The sequence below is a fragment of the Kluyveromyces marxianus genome, chromosome 4 (genome assembly GCF_001417885.1).
Source record: "Kluyveromyces marxianus DMKU3-1042 DNA, complete genome, chromosome 4".
In the NCBI taxonomy this organism is placed as follows: Eukaryota; Fungi; Ascomycota; class Saccharomycetes; order Saccharomycetales; family Saccharomycetaceae; genus Kluyveromyces; species Kluyveromyces marxianus.
In genome coordinates this window covers 726726-745067 of record NC_036028.1, presented here as the reverse complement: position 1 = coordinate 745067, position 18342 = coordinate 726726, and the positions used below count along the sequence as shown (strand labels likewise).

The following is an 18342-nucleotide window of genomic DNA, read 5'->3' as shown; positions in this document are numbered from 1 at the left end:
TTTACATATATATATATAGCTGGAGTTTGGTGTCACGTGATTCAGATTTGCGCTTTTCCTACATGGGAACCCACTCGCTCGTAGCGTAGCGCTCACTCGTTACATTAATCAATCGATGGACTGCGTTCTCTCTGCCTTTTTTCCAAGCGGGCATCAGGCATCAGGCATTAGGCATTAGGCGTCCAGGTATACACGCATCCAGATATACACGCACCCCGGAATCCTCGCACCATGCTCAATTATGGCCGGTACGCCCTTCGATCGGCCTTCATCACCATCACATGGATTCCCGTAGCATTGACATTCTCCGAACATGTATGCTACGTCGCCAAAGTAGAAGGCGCATCCATGCGCCCCACGTTAAACCCAAGCGACCCAGTCAGAAATGAATCAGACTGGGTCCTACTATGGAAGTTCAACCTCAAACAGGCAAAGAACTGGAAAGAAAATGACGTTGTCCTATTTAAATCACCAATGGACCCGAAAAAGGTCTACTGCAAGCGTGTCAAGGGTATGCAGTTCGACCAGGTCCGAACCAGATCCCCGTACCCAAAGGAAACTTGCCTGGTGCCCAGAAACCATCTTTGGGTCGAAGGTGACAATGTGTACCATTCCGTAGATTCGAATAACTTTGGCCCAATCAGTACCGGACTAGTGTTGGGCAAAGCAGTTTGCATCGTATGGCCTCCTTCTAGATGGAGCAACGATTTGAACATGAGTAACGGACGGGGCGATATCAAAGTCTTCCCAGTGGACCCACAGGACTGACGTTCCCACTTACTGTATAATAGAATATGATACGACATAAATGCGATGAATATATAAATATATACAATTATATTTATATTTATACTTATATTTATCAATGCCTATCTGCATTGACTAAGTCGGGTAGCAACTGTTTCTTGCCCGACACAGAACCTAGCTTCACGTCATCGTCATCGTCGCCAAACTGGAAACTATACGCATCTGAATCAAAGTCGGATTCATCGTTCTCCAAAAATTTGGGTTTCAGTCCTGTCCCTGCTTCATTCGAAAAGAGCAACTTGCTGCTCGAACAGAGACTGCTGCTTTTGGATGAGCTTGATCTGTGCGATGGCGATAACTCGCCATACTTGTCCAAAGACAGTTTTGGTGGTATGCTAATGCTGAAATTAGAAATGTTTTGTTCCTCATAATCGTTATTATTTTCATTATCATAAGCGGTATAATTTTCTCGCCTGTAAGGGTGGTTCCTCACGTCATTTTGGTAATAGTTGGTCTGGAACGCACAATTCCTTAAACTGTTGTTCTTCAACAGTAGAATCTGTGTCGAATTCGCACGGGTCATCACTTTCTTACTGTCCCGTTTGAATTCGCTTAATTCTTCCTCGTGGTTCTTCGACTGCATGCAAACATAGGATCCCTCACACTTGTTCGGGTACTTCTCATAAAAGGTCTTGAACCCCCCGTCAAGAATTACGACATCTGGGAAATGCAATTTGGGATAGTTATCGTGATTCAGGATTCGGTCGCAGGTCCGTAGATGAGATGCTAATATTGGTCCTCTATAAGAACTGAATTCGCAATGGAATATGATTAAAGGCGGTTTCTTGGTGTCTTTGCATCTAACATGCCTTTTGTGAATAAACTCTTCCTCAAGTTGTTTCTGTTTTGATATATTAACGGCATCCTTTATGTGTCCACCTAGAAACTCGTATTCAAAACGACAGTCAATAATGTATATGCTTCCATAGAAACCTTTGTATTCTTTATCCATGATCTTCACTAAAGTTTCCACTGAAACCCGAGGTAGATTGTCGTTACTATTGTCATCGTAGTGGATCGGTATCTTTGACTCCTCAAGACAAGAGTTATATGTAGGTACGATGTCTGGAGTGACGGTCTTCACCTCATTGGTATTGGCAAACATCGAATGCGTACGTCTCAGCTTAGTTCTTTGATCATTCGATTTTGAAATTCTGTCTCGCCTTTTTATACTTCCATGTCGCATTAATATTGGGGCTGCAGGTGTTATATTTTCACAGAGAAGTGTGTTCTGTGATGCATTGCCGTTGTTTCTATTGGAATCACCGCTCAAATAACGAAATTGATCCGATTCGCTTCCATTTGGTGAGTAGACTGACAGAGAGTTTTCCCTCGTCAGTGACAGATTGCTAATAGGAGACTGACACACGGATACAGACGAGTCTGTTTCACTAGCTATTATTTCACTGTGAAGAGATGCCTGTTGTAGTTGCGGTCGCTGCTGTGGTAGTTGTTGTGATGGTCTTTGAGTGTGCAAATCTAGGTCATGGTTAACACTTGAATCTGAAGTAATATCATCATGGCTGGTAGCAGTATTCTTCCCCGATTTAGGCCAAAGAAAATGCAGGTGTTTCAAAAGATTCTTGGGCTTCTTACCATCCATTATGTTGTTAGTATTCTTCTGTATTATTAGAGAAATATAAGAAATTAAAATGCAATCTGAAATAATGCTATGCTAGTCAAAAGAAGAAGAAGTCAAAACACACAGTCAAGTCCTGAATCAATCCACGAGTATAATATGATTCACCTAGACTACTGCGTAACCTTTTTTTGGAATCTAATACCCTTTAATCAAAAAGTTATACCGCAATTATCGCTTCACTCAAAAGCTCGACTAAACGTTGAAACTACCAAATGACACACAAAGACGGTCTCTCTCTCTATCTCCTTCTTTCACCACCAGAAACCCCTTTGACGATGTCTATATATCCGTAACGAAATAGTCAAATATGCTGTCTAATTACCTTTCCCTCACCAAATCACTCTCTATATATATTTCAGTCAGAGACCCTTTCTGGCACTCTTTACATAAATCTCATATAAAAGCAAAACACAAACTTTTTCTCCAAATAGACTTTTGACGGGTAATGTAAACACAAGATCTTCAAGATATAAACAAACCTTTACGATGGTGGGGCAACACATTTATAAACCGTTCGAGACATGATCACTCGGTACCACGATGCTGCTTGTGGGATTAGTGTCGGTGTGTCGTGTTACTGGAAGTTCCGATTTGCAAAGTCTTAATTAAAATTAGAATATGTGATTTTGAAATACTATTATTTTATATAATTTTCTAGATTTACTGTCGCTCTATGCGATCTGTTCAACGGTTGTTTTTGCTTCGAAGAAGGCACTTCTGAATGCGAATTCTCTGCATCCACATTTGGTAGTTTTGACGGCAGGTTCTCTGTTTTATTTTTAGTAAGAAGGGTCCTCTTCCACTTGCTGACTTTCGATTTTAACTTGTTCATTGATGAGAGCTCAGGTTTGGAATGCAGCTCTAAAGTGTGTAGAATACTTTGAGCAGAGGGTCTGTGTTGTGGATCTTTGCGTAGTAGTTCAGTTACCACGTAGTCGTGGATCCATGTTTTGTTGTTGTTTTCATCAGATGTGTTCCTGACAATTTGAGGTTTTAGTTCTTGGTGACAGACTAATCTGTATGTATCAAATTCAGACTCGCCCCAAAAAGGAAGAGAGTTGTACAGTACAGAATACAATGTAATTCCTAGGGACCAAACGTCTATCTTGAATGCATTGTGTGGGTGCACTTTCACGTCCTCCTGTTCGAAATTACAGAGTTCCGGTGCTGTAAATAGAGGTGTGCCTACTATCTTATTCAATTCTGCGTCAAAAAACTTATCTAGTCTCGCGTCCTTGAACGGCAGTTTATTCGGTACCATCAATGAGCAACCAAAGTCTGATATACTAAGGTTCTGATAAACAGGGTCAAGTAGAATATTTTGGGGTTTGATGTCCCTGTGGATTATACCTTGCTTTTCCAGGTAATTCAATCCACTCGAGACATCGTGCATTATCTTTATCACAAACTCTTCCACTGACGTTAAATGGCCATGGTAAAATGATTGCCATTGTTCTATCAAATCGAATTTACTTTCTCGAGACCATTGTAACTCGCCTAGTTGTGCCAGCTGTTGTACCAACCATATCTGATCCGAGTACGGAGAGTCAAGACACTCAATTAGTGATGTGATATTTGGATGGATTAGCTTATTAGTAACGAAACACTCCCATCGTATCTTACTTACATTCATTTCCATAATTGCCAGGTTACTGCTAACCGAATCATATTTACGCATAGTTTTCATTATCTGGCTCATAGAAAATGGTGAGTTAATCGGTCTCTTGTATATTTGCTTCATTGCAACGACCTTCCCCGTACTGTATCCTTTGTAAACGGTACCAAACTGCCCGCTACCTATTTTTTCGCCCAGTCGATAACCATTTATATATATCTGTCCGTTCAGTCGCGCTTCATCATCATTCTCATCATCATCTGAGTCTAACTGTACCGTATCGAGCAACTTTGTCTTACTGATGACACCGAGTTCAAGTTTGTTCCTCTGCTCATCGACTAGCTGAAAATACGATTCTGCGTCCACATCTGTTTCCAAAGGTCCAAGTCGTACAGAATCTGAAAACTGTATGACTGTGGGATATTTTTTCATGACTTTACACCTAGCTCAGGCGGCAATTGGTCTATGTGTTTGTCTTCTTCTCCCTGTTCTTCTCGTTTTCCAGCTTCATAACTAAATTATTTATGTACGTAATTATTACCTTATCATTTCTTCCATACGTGAAAACGGTTCTAAAAGCCCTAATATTAAAAGAAGAACCGAAAAGTGAGTAAAATTAGTTCTATTAACAGGTTCTTGAGATAGTTTCGTTGTTGTTGCCTCGTATATCTACCACTACAGCCTTGAAGATAGTTCAAATATGATTTTTAGAAAGCACAGCATTTATTTGCTTTAAATGTTATGTGAGAGACTACCTGCATATTATATAGTATGTATATATACATATATAGATAGATAGAAATTTTTGTATACTATTTGCTGGATGAGTTTGTTGCCCTTCTTGGGGGTGGGAGTTCAGTTATATCACCATGTTTTTTATGCGTTTTCAAATGTTGCGACAAGTTATCACTTCTGCTGAACTTCTTATCGCAAAATTGACAGTGGAAGGGTCTCTCTGTTGAATGAACAGAACGAACATGTCGCTTCAAGTGCTCGCTGCGTCTGAAAGTCTTGCTACATTGGTCACATTTAAATGGCTTTTCTTCTCCATCCAGTGGAGAAGTTGCCTTTGTCATGACCTTCGGCTTTGACATACTCAACCTTTTTCTCCTTTGTCCGGATGCAGGGCCTGCTACAGCACCAGCTGAATTATAGCCTGTTGAGCTGACATTGCTTGAGGTTGTCATTGAGTTTGGAGATGTTGCACCTATCAGAGCCTCTGGGTTCGTAATAGGTAAGTTGAGTTCAAAGTTGAGGTTAGATCTATCAACTCCCAAAGAATTTTGTCCTGCATTTAGTTGGTTTTCCAACAATGGATCGTTATTTAGTAATTGCGGCGAAATGAATCTTCCTCCAGTGGCATCAACAGAGCTTTGGGAAACTTCTTGGTTCTTCCTATTTAAAGAAGATTTTCTTCTCACTTTCTGTGTGTCATCTTGTCTATCCCGTTCTTCTTCATCGTCTGATATTATTGCGTTCTCCCACGACATTCCATTTCTAGCCATATCACCGTAGAGCTTTGATATAGCATCTTGGTTTCCATCTAGTAACGACATAGAGTATCGCTGTTTTCCAACCCTGTTATGCGCTTCTTGTGTTGAAGAATTACTTCTTTTGATGTTTGCTTGATTGAAGGAACCTGTCCTCATTTTAGTTGCGGTGCCACTGTTATTATTAATATTGTTTGCATTTCTAGCCGTGACGTTAGGTTGTGACAAATTGTAAGCATTTAGTAGTTGAGTGAGTTCATTATCAATTTTGAATGCACTCTGGCGTTGCTGTTGTTGCTGTTGCTGCTGCTGTTGTTGTTGAGTCTGCTGCAAGTCACCGTGTTGTAAGTCTTTTTGTTGTTGTGTTGTTGGGTTATGCATCTTTTGTTGTTGAAGCGATTGTTGTCTTCCTTTCTTCTTAAAGCTCATCAAATCAAACAGTTCCGAGTTATTTTCCTGCTGTAGTTGAGCACTTTTGTTGGGGCTCATATTCAATAATGGTGGGTTGCTTGAGCCTGCCGAGGATAAGTTCCAAAAATCGACTTGGTGAGAAATTGATCCTCTAGGCCCCGATGGGTAACCAACTTTTTCGCTTGCTACCTCACTCATACGTCTTCTATCAGAAAATACAGGTTGTGGAGACACTGTCAGGTCCTCTAGCATCATTGGATTCTCACTTATCGGGTTTGTATCATCGTTCGTTTTATTATTGTCTATGTCAGTCCCACTATCCATAAACAGCGAGGGTCCGACACCAGCTCCGTTCATCTCTTTGTTGAGCAAATATGGGTTTATGTATTGTTCCTCAGATTGTGAATTGTCAATGTTATCTAGAAAGTCTTGTATTGAAGTTGAGTTCAAGGTGGTCTTCTGCATGGAATTTTCAGTTGTTTGCGGTTGTTGAGTCATCCTTTGAACTTGCGGCACCCGAGAATGTTGTTCGGAACCAGGCACTGAAGAAATGCTAGCTGACGCAATAGCTGTAAGCGGGTCCATTGTCTCTCCAAGCTCTCCAGAATCGCCAGGCTCTGGTTCAGAATAGTTCAAGGTGTGGTCTCTTGAGCTCCGATTAGAAATCCGTTGCGAATTAGGGTAACTTCCCATAGGACTCCCAGCCCCAATCATGTCCCGACCGTTGAAGCTCAATTCAGAGCCCGTGTTATAATCCATCGATTGCGGCCGTTCGGAACTCATGTTGGGTTCTGTCAACTGAATCACTTCGCTGTATGTCGTCTTATCGTCTAACATTGCTAAAAAATCGTTCATTTCTGTTGGAGTACTTCCCATGTTATGCTGTAAAGTCTCAAGCTTCACATTCTTGATCGCAGGCGTGCCGCCCTCTCCGATATCACCACCACCTGCTTCTACCTGCGACCGTTCTCCATAAATTCCAGACATAGAGTCGCTCCTAATATCCAAAGAGTTCTCTGATGTAAATCCACCAAGAGTCATCTCGCTCTTCGCTCTCTAGCCTTTAATTTTAAACTTATAGCACAATATCTCCCAAATATAACCTATTTGTCACCACTGATCCGTATGTTTCACTCCTATCGTTGCTATAATTATGGCTCCATTGCCACCTATTTTTACTTTATCCAAAACAATCTTCTTACATGTGATGCGCAATAAGTATAATTATTATCATTCTGATATATTTATATACATATAAGTCAGAAGTCATAGAAAGATAACAGAAAACGAAAATGATGAGGCTTCCTTTGGCTCTTAAGGAAGTACTAGCCATCTATGTGCCCTGCGATGTCAATAGCCCTCTTTTGAAGGCAAGAGTGGGTCCTCCTAGCCCATAAAAGGGCGTTTTGGGTATAAAGTCATTATGAAACCCGTACACCACATTATTAAACGGTTTTTCCAATTTAGCATCGTCTTACATCTGGACAAGTTTCTGTTAACAACTTCTATGAACAAGAAAACCTAATAGGAGAAGAAGGAAACCCTTAGCACGTCGAAGAGCTGGTCTAAGGGTAATCAAGGTGATTGTATTGACAGGTAATTGTGTTAAGTTTTGCACTCAAAAAAGTCGCCTACTAGATCAATAGAATTAGGGCCAGTTAGAGCGTGATAAAGTAATACACTTTTAAATAACGTCGATGCAGGGAGGAGTTCGCCGTGGTAACGACTTGTTACCTCGCTATAACACACATGGCCATGGTAGAGGTAAGGGGGTATGGCTTACGACACCAATGAAGAAGATCATATTATATGTTATGCTTCTTTTTACGGTTTTCGTAGTGCTTCAAACTATTGGAATAGGTAAGGAGAATGAGCATATTGAATACGAACTAGAACGAGCTGGTGGCTCTAGCGGTATTAACAGAGATGCCTTGGGATCGCAGATGGATGTTTCAGATGCTATGATTGAAAAAGCTGGCTCTGCTGCTGCGGATCCCGTACCTGCTGCTGCAGATGTCGCGCCAGTTGCTGCTGCTGCTGCTGCTGCTGCAGGTGCAGGTGCAGGTTCAGGTTCTGATAAAGCTCTGGATAGAGTTTCAGACAAGTCAGGAGATAAAGGTAATGCTCCAGCAGTAGGAGTTGGTGCTGGATCAGTAGATAATAGTAAAGAGGAGAAAAAAGACCTCTCGAATAGTGCTCCAATCGCTGCAAAAAACGCACAGAAATCAAGAAACGGCGTGGGTAACGATATCAAAGCTGATAAGCAAGGAGGCAAAGGCATCGATAAGAAGGCTCAAGAAATAAAGGAGGCAGCACCTTATAAGAAAGGTGATTAACGACGTAGCATTGTATATTAAACTAACTTAAATACAACATACAAAACATAAAAATAAAGATTTCTCTTTTAGAATCTGATGTTATGCTGGATTGCATCTTTCCTTTCCTGCCATAATGTCTTTCCGCTACATGCGCATACCTGTTTGGTGTTTTCCCAAGCGCCTGCACTACGAGCTATAACTCCGCCTACTGAAATGTCATCGGCACCAGTCACTTTGTGTTCCGGGTTTGAAGTAACAACAAAAGATCTACCGAGAATCTCCCAAACATGGTAAGGTGCTAGGATAAATGCATTTCCGCTGTACGTGTTTGGAATAGAATCACTAGGTTTCGAGCAATCGATTGGTGTGTCTAGTTTGTAAAGGGCATCGCCGCTACTTTTTACACCATCTGTCAAATCACCCGAGCTTCTTACAGAGGCATAGTATAGGCCCGGCTTCTTCACCCCATTTATATTGATATCAAAGAAGGTCTTCTTGTCAGCAACCTCCACAATTCGTGCTAGTCCCAAGACTGGATTAACTCCGCTAGTATTAGAAGAATCGTGTTCTTCTAAAATGGAAACGGCTGCACTATTGGGCTTGCCAGTACCTCTAATGATGCTCTCACGACCACACTCCTGTAAGGCATTGATAATCGCACTAGGGGCCGCATGGCCTTTCACATTCATCAGCTTGTCATTGAGATCGAACGACACACTCTTTATACCATCAACGTTCTTTAAGCAGTTTTCGATATCCTTAGTGCAGGATTCACAATGCATATCAACTGCATAAGTTGAATCAAAGTCAATATTTTCCATATTTCTATTATTTAGTTAAACCGTCTTATCTGGTGGCAAAACCCCTTCTTATAGATTAATAGGTGGTCTAGGTCCTAATTTGTTGTTGTTAATAATGTGATATGTTAAAGATCATCACCGTTTAACCTTACTAATGGATTTTTCATCGTGTTTCCCTTCAAAAGCATTTTTAAGGTAAAAAAGCCAAAGAGAAGAAGGAAGGAAAAAAAAAAAAAAAAAAAAAAAAAAACTGCTGTGGCTTTCGTAAAGGAAGAAGACCAGACATTGGTTTTAATAGTGATACAAACCCTATGTATATACATTAAAAGATTGAATAAAATCTAAACTAGAATGAAATTCAGAGACTGTGATCTAAAACCCAAATCTCTTTTTTGTGTACATGTAAGCGAAATATGCAGCGATAAACATGAATGAAGCGATAGATATGAACCACGTAAGTGAATCAGCAGTTTGGCCTGGAACCAAGACATTCATACCCCACAACCCTGTTATGATATTCATGGGTAGAACGACAGTACCCAAAATCGTAATTTTTCCTAAAACATCATTCATGTCGTTATTCACCTTAGTCATGTCGATATTGATCTGTGCCAAGTAATTAGAGTGGGATCTACTCAAAAGTTTCTCGTAGTGGTTCAATGACGACACCATAGTAATGATATGATCTTGAATATCACCCAAGTACATTCCAATTTCTGATCTTGGTGCCACTTCCCATTGCTCATTGCATCTCTTTGCGAATCCCTTAATGACATCAGCCTTGGAGCCAAGTAGTCTGACTATGCTCATGACTTTCTTACGACATTCACCAATTCTTCTCAACATATCACCTTTTTTCCTCCATCCAATGATATTCTTAGCGTTAAACGTAGAATCGCTGGAGGAAGTAGATCTAGTAGTTGAAGAGGAAACGCTGCTTTTTGTGAGCCTTGAAAAGCTAGTTCTTTTAGATGCTCTATCAAATTGATTGAAACTTATATCATCTTCATCTGAACTGTCTTCGGAATCTGATCCCGAATCAGAATCGCCCTCTACATGGTGCATTTTCAAGATAGCGTCTTCTATATCATAGACTTCGTCCTCAATTAGCTCGATCATAGGTGCAAAGGCATCTGTAATATCATCGATAAGAGCATAAGCAATCCAGTCGGCAGTCACGTTCAAATAATCCTTCAACAACCTAGCTCTTCTCCTCACGTTGATTGGATGCGGAGTGGGAGCAAAATGGAAGGTTAAAACACCTGTACGGAAAACCAAAATATAAACATTTAATGGCTCCAATTCACCTGCCCGTGGTTTCTTACGATCTCCTGATTTCCTCTTGTATTTTTCGATTTCTTCCTTTTCCTTCCTTGCCTTTTTTTGAACGCTAGAATTTGACGAGCTAACAGTTCTTGGCATTGACGCTCTGCGCTGTTTCCTCCTGAAAATGTTTTTTAACCAGCTCCCCTTAGGAGACTCATCTTCTGACTCAGTAGATTCTGTATCAGACTTCTGTTGTTGCTGTTGCTTCTTCTTTCTGATGTGCCTCTCTGCGACTATATCAAAACTTCTGAAACACACTAAATAATAGTCTTTGAAAAGTTCGACCTTCTCACGCACCTCACCCAAGAAGATATCTTCTGTTGTTAAAGGATGGATACCAAAAGCTTTACTCAAAACCTTCATTTCTTCTTCTGTAGGATTTAAGACGTCAAGCCAGAATGGGCTAACATCGTCAAAGTCAAGAGTTGACGGTGCCGAATTCTTGGGCGGCAAACTAGCATTTGTAGCTGATGCGCTGGCAGCTAATCCGGGAGTCACCTCTCTAGTGCCTGCATTGGATGGTGTAGAGTTATTTATCGGGTTAGCGTAAACTGAGCCCACGAATAATTCGTCGAATTTTTGGCCCGGTTGTAACAAACCAGAAATTGTTGGCGAGTGGATGGTCGCATCTAGGTCTTCTCTGAAATAGGTGAACCTAAATATTTCTGGGTTATTCGAAATGATATGTGGAGGATACTGTATATTCCTTCCTACCAATAAGTCATCTGTTCTAGAATCCAAAAGTGATTTATCGGCGTTCCAGTTAGAACTGTGAGTTAAAGAACCGGATTTATTAGAGAGTCCATGGGACTGTTTAGCTGTGGCGGAACCCTGGTTGGAGACGGTAGCACTAGAGAGCCCGGGAAGATTTAGATTACCTCTTTTCAAATGCCAAGGCGTTAGTTTTGTTGGTCTTAGTCTCCCGTTCTTCAACTGTTCCGTTTCATTTACCCTTGTATTCCCAAGCTCTGGTACGTCTATATTTGTAATTATGGGTCTTCCGGACTGGTTCAGTTGATGAGGTGCATCTGGATTGGTTGGTTTTTGGGTGCCAAAGGATACAATTCTTTCCTCATCGGACAATTCGCCGTCGTAATCGTCGTCATCGTATTGAAAATGGAAATTCTCGGTATCTCTCATCGCTTCACGTCTCAAACGTTCAATTTCCTCGCGGGAGAACTCCTCTAGCACCTGGACGTCGGGCCACACTTTGGAACCTTCCTCTGTCTCGTCATCTATCGGCAAACACACATCGTCCAATGAACCGGAGTCGCTGGTTCCACGTGACGATGGCTGCGAGTTGTATTCATCCTGAGAAGTAGCCTTTGACGGAGTGCTTGCCTTCGAACTCAAGCTGGAGCGCGACTTATTCTTCCTGTTGACGTGTTCCATCAACGCATCCATGTCTATAACCACGTCGTTCCGGTTGTTTATCGACTCGTAATTATGACCCGCAGTTGGAGTCGAGGGCCCCAGAACAACAGAGTTTGGCCCAACGTTCGAGTATCTCCTCGCGTATGGGTCTCGCCCGCGGCTAGACTTGTTCGAGCTGCTCTTGATCGTCCTGCTGGCCGAATCCCCGCCCGCAAACGGATCCGTGAAGGACGCTCTCGACGACGAAGAACGTGGCTTCCTTTTTTGCGATGAAGAAGAGTGTTCCAACGCCGAAAGCGACGGTCTGTGGTCGATATACGACCATGCATACCGATCATTATACGATGCATGCGACCTACGGATATTCGAATCGTTAAAAGCACCCTCTATCCCAACACTCTCATCGTCATCGTCCGTATCATGCAAAATACCCATCGAATCAGACTTGTCCGATTTCACCTGGTACGAAGAGGGAATTTCAACATTATTCTGAAAAACCGACCGTCTCCTACCTCTCCTGCCCGTCTGTTTTTTCTCACTCCCAAGCAATGGAACCTCAGAGTGTCTATCTGGCATCCTAGCTGGCTGGTTCACACTTGAAATGATTAATGTTCAATAAAATAAAATAAAATAAAATGTGATGATGCTATTCTTTTTATAATCCAGTATTCTGGCAACCTTGATCTCTCTTTTTTTTTTCTTCTATCTTCAGATCCCTGTTAGCATTACTGGTACCACTAACTATCTATACACTAGCGTCCCTATACCGCTCTCGCAAACATTATCGCGCCTTATATCCTCTCTCTTTCTCTTTTTCTCTAATTCTTCTTCCACACTTGCCCCTAGGGTAGATGGCAGACAACAAGAAACTATATGTTGACAGCAAGTATCCAAAGGCTTTTCCGCTTAGCATAGCGTTTGCATAGAGAGAGAGAGAGAGAAGAAGAAAAAAAAAATCGATCTCACTGCGTCCGGGTAACACAAGGGTTTCTGGTGCCGAAAGAAGAGAGAGATACAGGTAGGTTTTTTATTTTGTGTGTGGGTAGGATTTTTGTTTTGGTATCACGTGAGTGACTCCGGATTCGGGCGTGGCGTGCACGCCACATGGCACATGGCTGATGGCTATAGCTGATGGCCGGACAAGACACTATTCAGCACTAGGGACGCCCGTGGTCTCGATTACACATCACATGTATTGATATACCAATATATATAAAGGATTATTATTATATGATAAACACACAGCAAGTAGGCGGGCAGGCCTGACTAGTCGGCCTCGGATATGTCTTCATCGGAATTCCCGTTGTGTGGGTCCTGCGACAACGCCTTGACCAGATCTTTCTCCATGGTGTTGTCGCCGTCGTCGTCTTCCTCGGGAGCAGAGCGGGATATCTTTTCCAGGTGGTCGTCTAGCCTAGGATTGCTGCTTGGAGGTTTCGTCGTCGTCGACGACGAAACCTTCTGTGCATCTGCCTCTTTCTTGACCTTGGACTGGCTCTGGGCCTTGGGCTCGGTATCAACAGTCTCAAACTGCGCATCTTCGGACTGACTGTCCACATCTTCGCTCTTCACAGCAGCACCAGAATTCGTAGGTACCACAATACCACCCAAAGTATTGGCTCTTTCCTCCTTTTCACGCTCCAATTCCTGCTCACGCTTGATTCTCTCCTTTTCTCTTTCCTTCTCCTTCTCCTTCTCCTTCTCTTTCTTTAGCTTCTCCTTCTTTTGCTTCTTCTCTAACAACGAGTCCATCTCTGGTCTATCCGTTAGCGATCTCGACGACCCCAAATCGATCAAACAGTTCTCGATCTCGCTCCTGTGTCTGATCAATTGGTCGTACTGCTCCTCCGTCAACGATATACCTTTCTTCCCGGGCCTCATGTCACCAGAAGACTGGTCCAGGTAGTACTCACGGATATCAATCAAATTGATGTTCTTGAACCGACGGATCGTCACTCGCTTGTTCTTACCAAGCTCGAACCCCCGGTCATTGCTCATGATACTATCAATTCTTCTCTTAAATGGCATCTTTGTCGTGTTTCTGTCTCTCCTCTAGTTCAGCGTATGATGTACGTATTGTTATTATTATTATTATTACTGTTACTGTTACTGTTACTGTTACTACTAGCACTACTACCCACCTTTGTGTCGTCCCTTATTGAAAAGCAGCTGTGTATTATCTCTCCAGCGTTCCAGTGCCCGATATTCCACTCTCTGGTATCGTCCTTTTATATACGCTGCTATATCTATCTATATCTACACACCAAAATGACTCTCCTATCCCACCTAATCTAACACTCCATCCACAACCACCACGAAAAGTAGCTTGTCCGCTTCAATCTTTCAATCCGTTCTCTTCTTTCAAGTTTTATGCGTTTTCAATTTTCTATGAAAAGAAACAACGGCGAAAGGACCACCACCCACACAGCAGCAGCAGCAGCAGCAAGAGGAAGCACACTGACTAGGCCATCGTATCGATGAGCTGGCAAAACACACACACACACATACTAAAGCTGCTGTTCTAACGGTTGGGTAAAGTAATTGGGAAGGGTGTGCCATTGGTTAATTGACATAATTGATAGATATATATATATAATATCGAAAGAGAGACGATAGACAAAAGAGAGATGGTCGAGACACAGGGCAAGAGCAAAGATGGCCCTTTCGGAGGTCTGCCGCCATTGGTTTTAGGTGGTGCAACTTTGAACACGCAGTACAACGATGATCCATTCTCCATTCCTGTGGTTGAGATGTTGAGACACGCATTCGAGCACGGGATCACTGCAATTGACACTTCACCTTACTACGGTCCCAGTGAAACCATATATGGACAGGCTTTAGAGCAGCTTCGTAACGAATGGCCAAGGGAATCGTACAGCATATGCACCAAGGTGGGCCGGATTAGGCTAGATGAGTTTGATTACTCAAAGGAGAACGTTCGGTTTAGTGTGCTTCGCTCGTGCGAGAGGCTCAAGACGACATATTTGGATGTGTTGTATTTGCACGACATTGAGTTTGTCGAAGAGGACAAGATTATGGAGGCCCTTTGTGAGATGAAGAGGTTGAAGGACGAAGGTGTTGTCTTGAGAATTGGGATCAGCGGGTACCCGGTTCGGTTCTTGTACGAGATTGCCAAGAAGTGTCGCGATAACGAGCAGATCGGGGCTCTCGACAATGTGTTGTCGTATTGCAATTTGAACTTGCAGAACACGATATTGGAGCAATACTACGACAAGTTCTTGCAGGAGTGTGGTGTTGGTGTTGTGAGCAATGGGTCGATCTTGTCGATGTCGTTGCTTGCCGGTGGCGAGACGAAACCGTTCCATCCATGCTCCGATGAGTTGAGGAAACGCAGCCGCGAAGCGGCCGAGTATTTGGCCAGCAACGGCGTTGCAATCGCCGACTTGGCTACCAAATACGCCATTCACAAGTGGCTCAAGCGTGGACCCACGGTTCTTGGGTGCAGCAATGTTGCTGAAGTGGATTATGCTCTAAAAAACTATAACCAAGTTATACAAAATGGTGGTGATGGTGAATTGGACGCCAGGGATCAGGCCTTGGTGTCATATGTTCAAGAAAACATATTCAAAGAGTTGATGAACTCGACGTGGGAATCTGGTATTCCTGGCCGTGGTTAATCAATCGTCTTTCTTTTCTGAGACCGGTTTGTCCTGTTTTGGTTCGTTGTTTGAATCGAAATGCTTGTTTAGATTGTCTACTTGAGTTTGTAGTGCCTTAAGCGATTTTTTCTTCGACTCCAACTGGTTTTTCAACTCTGAGAGTTCTGGGTCATCGCCCTTTTGTTTCCTTATAAGGTCTTCCTCAGAGGTTGGTCTCGAGTTCAACTCTCTTAGCAATGTCTCGTATTTCACCAAACGACTCAACAAGTTCAAAAGCACCGGGATACACAGTGTGAAGTATAGAATGAAGCCTGAAATGTAGACGTTTCTCTGATTGTAGGCTCTAGAAGCCAATGACCGTGTTGAGGTGGTTGCTGCTGGATCATGCGAAGCCAAGCCCGATGCCGACCCTAAGCCGTGGCCATGGCCGTGGCTTGGGCTGTAACTTTGCGACGAGACTGGGACACTCGCACGTTTCCACGAGTCGACGAATAAGAGTAGCACGAGACAGCTAACGATTGCGATCACGGTTCTGACCTGTGAGCTGCCTAGGAACTTGTCAGAGGTGGCGACGATTCTTTTGCGAACTTGGTAGTGCAAGGGCATCACCAACACGAACATGATGGACATTTCAGCTACCAAAAGCACGAACAACGAGCTGAAGTAGATGGACATGGCGATTCTTGTCAGATATGGCTTTGCGGGAGGGATTCCTAGCTTCTCTCTTGCTTAGTATAAACCAATCAGTGAGTACTCGTCTCCTCTGCTCTTGTTAGTGCTGAGCTGTTCTTTGATTTCCTTAAAAATGAACGGTTGAGTAAAAAGAGCAAGCCAAAAAGTTAAGGGTCGGAACGACAGCGACAGTTTAAAATAATTATATTAAATGAACAGACAAAGAAATAAATAAATAAATAAACAAATGAATATAGTAGTAAAGCAAAAAGAACAATCGTAAATTCATTCAGTGGTTACACATAGTTTAATTATGTAGGAATATTAAGCGGGAGGCGCGGGGTCTAGTTGTGTAGTTGGCCTTGTCTTCTTTCCTTGTGGAAGATTTGGTCAATCTTAGAGTTCGAGTAGGCCTTTTGCAAGCCAATAGCGCCGCTTCCTAGAAGCAAGCCGACACCCAACATGGTAGCAAACCATTTGGAGGCAGGCATGCCGTGGGATGAAGCGTCCACGGCTGCTTGGGACATTCTGATAGAGGATCTGTGGAAGGCTCTGACTAAAGTTGGGTTCATTGCGGCTATGATGTGTTGATTATTCTGGGAAGTGGGTTGGTTGGTTGGGTATATTAGATACAGAGTAACTAAGACGGGAGAAAAGTGAGTAAGCGCGGCAGAGCTGGGATATAGAGTTGAACAGTTCGATGGGGGGTTTATATAATTACGAAATTTCATTTCCGGTTTCTCCTGTGGCCGAACCGTCAGCCTTGGGCTAGGAGTATCTAACTACACATTATAGTTACTGCTTGTGTACACAAGTGTACACAAACCACATACATACTACTTTGAAAGCGATATCACCAGATTTGCACGAAAATGGTAATAATAATGGTAATACTGGGAAGTATATGAGTATTCTGGGGATCCTGAGGATCCTCAGGATCCTCGGGATCCTTAGAATACGCAGAATACGCAGAATAATGTATATACCAAGCACCAAGCACCAAGCACAGCGCACTTACCTGACTTGGGTGGTCTGTGGCACCACCACAAGATTCATCAGTGCATCAGAGTTGTGTGTAATATCAGTGGTGCACTGCCGTGCGCTGCCATTCCGGAAAATTTATCGGTTCATCAGTGCATCTGGAGAAAGAGGGCTTACCGGGTTGTCAGACTGCCAGGGTTGCCTGTCTGCCTGCTAGACTGCCAAATTACCCGATTACCTAAGCGCAAGTGGCACCACCTGTACACCCGTACACCAGGCAGCAGCAGCAACACAAAAAAACGGAAACCGGAGGCGCATGCATGCATGCACACACCGGGTAACGATATGTCACGTGTATCACACACACTCTCTCTCTCTCTCTATTCACCCATACACTTTTTCTTCCATTGTTTTGTGTGTGTGTGTGTGTGTTTATTTTTTTTATCCCCTTGGTCCATGCCTCATCTCCCTATTATACCCATAGGCATCCCTATAGCATCGGGGTGTGGTTTCCGGGAATAAAGCCCAGCCCCAACCCTGCGCTCTTGTCATTTTTGTCTGGCAGATGAACGAACGCAGAGACCACCACCTATAGAGGGGAGGTGTCCTGAGGTATCCTATCTCCAGGCCTCCAGGCCTCCTAGGCCCCTCCTTTATTTGGAGCTTGGCGTGAATAAAAAGCCTGTATACCACTTACTCCCTTTGTACTCCATGTTACCCGCCCTGACGTTCTACGTTCTTTGTTCCATTTTCTTCCGTGTTTCCTCCCTCCCCTTCTATTCCTCTCCTGGTTAAAGTTTTCCCACCGTTATCTCGTAGATTTGCTGTAATTTTTTTTTTTGTTTTTTTTATTTTTTTTTTATTTATTATTTTCTTGTGTGTTTTTTCTTAATTTTTTTTTTTTTAAATTTTTTTTTTTTTAGTTTTTTCAGTGGTGATTTTTCAGCTTTTGGTAAAGGGACTCTTCATTCGGCGAACACGTCTCTCTCTATTGCATTAGGTTTGTTTGTCTCTTGTATGTGTGTATGTACTAGTTAGTTATTGTTATTGTTGTTACCCATTGTTTACCCTAGATTTTCATCTGTGAGTTTTATCTATTTCCATTTGGTGTTTCGAGTGACACATAGGCATACAAGTGTACTCAGGAACTGTACTCATCAGGTGTGTGTGTGTGTGTGTGTGAAATTTGCTGTGTTTTGCTGCGTTTTTGGTTGTTCTTTTGGCCAGACTTTTTTTACCGTTTTACCAGCTTAAACAAAGCTATAGAGAAATATAGAAAATAGTTG

At 42.6% G+C, this 18342-nt stretch overlaps 11 protein-coding genes across 11 annotated transcripts; 3 read left to right on the top strand and 8 right to left on the bottom strand.

Annotated features, from left to right (window-relative positions):
* Positions 1-231: 231 nt before the first annotated feature.
* On the top strand, positions 232-768 carry IMP2 (endopeptidase catalytic subunit; the record flags this gene model as incomplete). The annotated part of the gene is made up of 1 exon (XM_022819615.1): positions 232-768. The coding sequence occupies one exon, from the start codon at positions 232-234 to the stop codon at positions 766-768; it is 537 nt and encodes a 178-aa protein (XP_022676163.1).
* A 94-nt stretch (positions 769-862) lies between these two features.
* MIH1 (putative tyrosine protein phosphatase MIH1) lies at positions 863-2410 on the bottom strand (the record flags this gene model as incomplete). The annotated part of the gene is made up of 1 exon (XM_022819614.1): positions 863-2410. The coding sequence occupies one exon, from the start codon at positions 2408-2410 to the stop codon at positions 863-865; it is 1548 nt and encodes a 515-aa protein (XP_022676162.1).
* A 676-nt stretch (positions 2411-3086) lies between these two features.
* On the bottom strand, positions 3087-4496 carry ELM1 (serine/threonine protein kinase ELM1; the record flags this gene model as incomplete). The annotated part of the gene is made up of 1 exon (XM_022819613.1): positions 3087-4496. One exon carries the CDS (start codon positions 4494-4496, stop codon positions 3087-3089), a length of 1410 nt encoding a protein of 469 aa, XP_022676161.1.
* A 380-nt stretch (positions 4497-4876) lies between these two features.
* MSN2 (uncharacterized protein) lies at positions 4877-7006 on the bottom strand (the record flags this gene model as incomplete). The annotated part of the gene is made up of 1 exon (XM_022819612.1): positions 4877-7006. One exon carries the CDS (start codon positions 7004-7006, stop codon positions 4877-4879), a length of 2130 nt encoding a protein of 709 aa, XP_022676160.1.
* Positions 7007-7662: 656 nt separating this feature from the next.
* KLMA_40314 (uncharacterized protein) lies at positions 7663-8301 on the top strand (the record flags this gene model as incomplete). The annotated part of the gene is made up of 1 exon (XM_022819611.1): positions 7663-8301. One exon carries the CDS (start codon positions 7663-7665, stop codon positions 8299-8301), a length of 639 nt encoding a protein of 212 aa, XP_022676159.1.
* Positions 8302-8369: 68 nt separating this feature from the next.
* CCS1 (copper chaperone CCS1) lies at positions 8370-9104 on the bottom strand (the record flags this gene model as incomplete). Its single annotated transcript, XM_022819610.1, has 1 exon — positions 8370-9104. The coding sequence occupies one exon, from the start codon at positions 9102-9104 to the stop codon at positions 8370-8372; it is 735 nt and encodes a 244-aa protein (XP_022676158.1).
* Positions 9105-9455: 351 nt separating this feature from the next.
* Positions 9456-12359, bottom strand: MNR2 (putative Mg(2+) transporter MNR2; the record flags this gene model as incomplete). The annotated part of the gene is made up of 1 exon (XM_022819609.1): positions 9456-12359. One exon carries the CDS (start codon positions 12357-12359, stop codon positions 9456-9458), a length of 2904 nt encoding a protein of 967 aa, XP_022676157.1.
* A 690-nt stretch (positions 12360-13049) lies between these two features.
* SUB1 (chromatin-binding transcription coactivator SUB1) lies at positions 13050-13811 on the bottom strand (the record flags this gene model as incomplete). The annotated part of the gene is made up of 1 exon (XM_022819608.1): positions 13050-13811. The coding sequence occupies one exon, from the start codon at positions 13809-13811 to the stop codon at positions 13050-13052; it is 762 nt and encodes a 253-aa protein (XP_022676156.1).
* A 599-nt stretch (positions 13812-14410) lies between these two features.
* On the top strand, positions 14411-15421 carry ARA2 (D-arabinose 1-dehydrogenase (NAD(P)(+)) ARA2; the record flags this gene model as incomplete). The annotated part of the gene is made up of 1 exon (XM_022819606.1): positions 14411-15421. The coding sequence occupies one exon, from the start codon at positions 14411-14413 to the stop codon at positions 15419-15421; it is 1011 nt and encodes a 336-aa protein (XP_022676155.1).
* On the bottom strand, positions 15422-16078 carry YET2 (Yet2p; the record flags this gene model as incomplete). Its single annotated transcript, XM_022819605.1, has 1 exon — positions 15422-16078. The coding sequence occupies one exon, from the start codon at positions 16076-16078 to the stop codon at positions 15422-15424; it is 657 nt and encodes a 218-aa protein (XP_022676154.1).
* A 341-nt stretch (positions 16079-16419) lies between these two features.
* Positions 16420-16806, bottom strand: KLMA_40308 (uncharacterized protein; the record flags this gene model as incomplete). The annotated part of the gene is made up of 1 exon (XM_022819604.1): positions 16420-16806. One exon carries the CDS (start codon positions 16804-16806, stop codon positions 16420-16422), a length of 387 nt encoding a protein of 128 aa, XP_022676153.1.
* Positions 16807-18342: the final 1536 nt, after the last annotated feature.